Source organism: Rosa chinensis, chromosome 1 (assembly GCF_002994745.2).
Source record: "Rosa chinensis cultivar Old Blush chromosome 1, RchiOBHm-V2, whole genome shotgun sequence".
NCBI classification, from domain to species: domain Eukaryota; kingdom Viridiplantae; phylum Streptophyta; class Magnoliopsida; order Rosales; family Rosaceae; genus Rosa; species Rosa chinensis.
Genome location: NC_037088.1, coordinates 55,007,460 through 55,011,102, shown reverse-complemented (window position 1 = coordinate 55,011,102; position 3,643 = coordinate 55,007,460). Strand labels below are relative to the sequence as shown.

Genomic DNA, 3,643 nt, shown 5'->3' with positions numbered 1-3,643 from the left:
TTCTCTTTTAACTTTTCCCTTTCTAGTTTCTACCTTCCCCACTTAATTATCTTATGCCATGTGGATTTATTTATGATTACAATCAATGTATTTACTATCTTGAAAAAACAACTAATTTCATTCCATGTTTTACCCTTATTTATGTTTGACCGTATTAAATGCTCTCTATTAATATGAAAAAAAAAAAAAAAAAACTCTTAACTCTTTTGTTTTTCTAATTTTTTTTCATTTCTTATATTTCCTAAGTTCTTCAACGAAAATTTTTCTTTCATTTATCTGGTCGTGTTCCATAATACTGAGTCTTTTTTTGACATCTTTGTTTATATAAAACTCACATAAAAAAAATGGTAAAATTCACTAACGTGGCAGCTACAAACTTTTTTTTTCCCTTTTCATTAAAACATATGTTAGATTAGATGATTATATAAATTTTCTCTCTCTTTTTTTCTTTAACATTCTCTTTGATATATGTATATAAGTAAAGCAAACGTTTGGCCATTTTTTTGGTTTCAATTCTTTTTTTTTTTTGGGAAACATTTGAAGTGTGTTCTTTAATATATATGTACGTATTTACAATATGTACATATTTTTTATGTGAATACATATGTACGCCCATAAGAGTAATATAAATTGCAAATAAAAAGGATTCACAAAAGAAAAAAAAATTGAGAAACTAAAATTAATTACTTAATTAAATGCATGTGAAATTAAATAAGGGTAAAGAGGAGAAGTGAAAACTTGTCTTTTAATTGTATTAATTATTTGAATTTTTTAGATAGTGGAATACACATGGCATGCAATGAATGGAGAAAGTAGAAAGAGAAATGTTGGAGGGGAAGGTTGCTAGCATTCTCATTTTAATTAGCTCCTCCTTGTAAATAAAACAGTGTCGTAGAAATAACATAATAACATAGATTTAGAGAGTTCTAGGCTTCTAGCCCTCGAGGTCTCAAATTCTCAATAGTAGCTAGGGGAGGAAAAGAGAGAAACAAACCAGCCTTCCTGTTTAGAGGAGTAGAGTATAGAAAAACAAGAGCGTTGGTCTGGTCTGTCACGCTTAGGGTTTATATATACCTTGAAGATATGACAGAAGAGACTAAGACGAAAAGAATAAGAAGGCTCACGCTTCATTATGACACGTGTTTATGGAAACCGAACTCTTCTTTGCAGTAAAAACCAACTGTTTGAACATGGTGCCGTTGCAAAATCCAGAAGGAAAAACCAAAGAGACGCATCGTTTCCCCAAACCTTCCCAATTCAACAGGTACCTCATCATGAATGTGCATGCACGTACCCTTTCTTCATCTATAAAATCACTGCAACTTCTTCTATCGTATCGCACTGAACTTTTCATAGCCTTTCGCGAACTCCAGAAACATGGACATGCTCTCATTTTTGCCTGACCATCTTCTTGTAATCATATTGTCTTTCCTTGCTTTCCAAGAGGCGGGCAGAACTTCAGTTCTCTCAAGGAGATGGCAGAACATTTGGCGTCAAACCAGAAATATTGAATTTAATGAGCGTTTCTTTTCCTACATTAGTGCGGATGATGAGGCTAGGAGAATAGCTTTCGTAAACTTTGTCCAAAACTGGACTGATAACTATCAACCTTCGGTTTTGGACAGAGTTTGTATAACATTTTCTCGGCCTGGAAACTTCCTTGTGCTTGTGGAAGATTGTATCAGGTTTGCTGTTACGCGTGGAGTGAAGGTTCTAGGGCTTGATTTCTCTGATCCATTATGGAATGATGAACTTCTAGAACTTGGCAATTATCCTGAACCTGCATATGTTCTGCCTCAGTTTGTCTATCAACATGGGGTTCTTGAATCTCTAACCCTCAGTTCTTGCAACATCAACTTGCCCGAGATTATCAACTTTCATCTCTTGAAGCATCTTGCATTGGGTTGGATTGAACTGCCTCTACCTACACTCTCTGTGCTACTAAACAAGTTTCCATTGCTCGAAAGCCTGAGTGTAAAGAACTGCTGGAACACAGATGGTCTTCAAGTTGGTGGACAAAACTTGAGGTTAAGAAGCTTAGTCGTTGAGAAGTTCATCATGTCTGAGAATCCTTGGATTGAAATTGAGGCACCACATCTGCGGTACTTGAAGTATTCAGGGACAATGGCTGTGTTTGATATCGAAGCTGGGGAGTTGGAAGAGGCCTACCTTGACTTTGGACTCGAGTATGAAGGCAACGAAGGAATGGGGGATCTCCTCTATCAACTCCTCCACCAACTTCCTGTTAGAACACTCACAGTATGCACGTATATGCTTCAGGTACTCCTCTAGAATTTAAATCTGCTCCCATTAATTCTCTAAATATTTGAGCACTATATATATATATATTCATTCAATTTTGGTTATATATGCGTTAACTGTTGCAGGTTCTGCCATTGGAACTGATATCCAATGGTGTAACTCCTGTCTTCGGGGTGGCGAAGTTAACTCTGAGGACCGCAATGCTCAGTTGTGAGCAGAAAGGGGTCAAGTATCTCCTCAGAAGTTGCCCTGTCTTGCAAGCTTTGACCATCCAAATAGTCCCTCAGAGACTAGTTGATCTTGATGTGAGTAACTAATTCTCTTAGTATATGATTTGATTAACTATACGTAGGTCTATAATAAAATTTAATTAATGCTTCTATTTTTTGTGATATCCTATAATTTCTTCAGGAAGGTCAACCGGATGATGTACGTCATGTATGGACTCTAAATGCACTGGAGTACCATTGTATAAACCAAACATTGAGAGTTGTACAGGTGAAAGGTTACACAGGTACGAGACACGAAATTGGCTTTCTGAAGTATCTCTTTTGCCGTGGCCGTGTGCTCGAAAAACTTCATATTAGTATCGGCGAGGAGCTTTTGAACCAGAGGAGTATTGCTGAAAATCGGCAACTTGTAATTCAAACATTTCAAGGTTTGAGAAGAGCTTCAAATAATCTCCGAATAAATACATATGGTAGATGATCGATGGGCGCAGCTAGTTTGCCGTGGAGTTTGTTGTTGTTGCACTAATACTATATGATAATAAAGACTAGTATTGTATGAACAATTTATATCTTGTATTTCGTTCGCATGATGGTAAAAGATTGTACTATTACATGTACAATTTGTATCCTGTATTTCGTTCACAAGATAGAAATTATTTATTATTGCATACAACTAGTTCATTCACCAGCAGAGTTGCAGTGGCGGATAATGGGATTTAGGCCTAGGCGTGGCCAGAATGCTGGGGCAATCGAGCACAAACCCTCAACAATGCGCCTGATGCTAGTTTGTGTTAGCTTATAATGTGATAGAATTGAGAACCCCATTTCTTGATGTTTTTTTTAGTTACCAGAATGTAGTATCACCAGCAAGGGCATAGAGTTTCCCATTCACTTGCCATGGCATGTGTTGGGTTTGCCCTCCTACAATGGGATTCGATGGCCTCCTCTTCGCAAACTCACGTATAGTGAAAAGTTCTATAGCACTCCTAGTGAGCATATACTTGTCTTACCATAATACTGGTCATGAAATCCGGAAAAAAAGCTTTATATGGAAATATTATCAAGCATGCAATGAAAATGAAATCTGGAATAGGCACCCCAATGCCCCTTGACAAAAAAAGAAATGCATAAAATGAAATTAACTTCAAACC

General features: G+C 36.7%; 1 protein-coding gene across 1 annotated transcript; it reads left to right on the top strand.

Annotated features, from left to right (window-relative positions):
* The first annotated feature begins 2,122 nt into the window (after positions 1-2,122).
* Positions 2,123-3,115, top strand: LOC112169964 (putative F-box protein At3g29830). Its single transcript, XM_024307091.2, has 3 exons — positions 2,123-2,280; positions 2,388-2,567; positions 2,674-3,115. Exons 1-3 carry the CDS (start codon positions 2,125-2,127, stop codon positions 2,968-2,970), a joined length of 633 nt encoding a protein of 210 aa, XP_024162859.2. The 5' UTR covers positions 2,123-2,124; the 3' UTR covers positions 2,971-3,115.
* Positions 3,116-3,643: the final 528 nt, after the last annotated feature.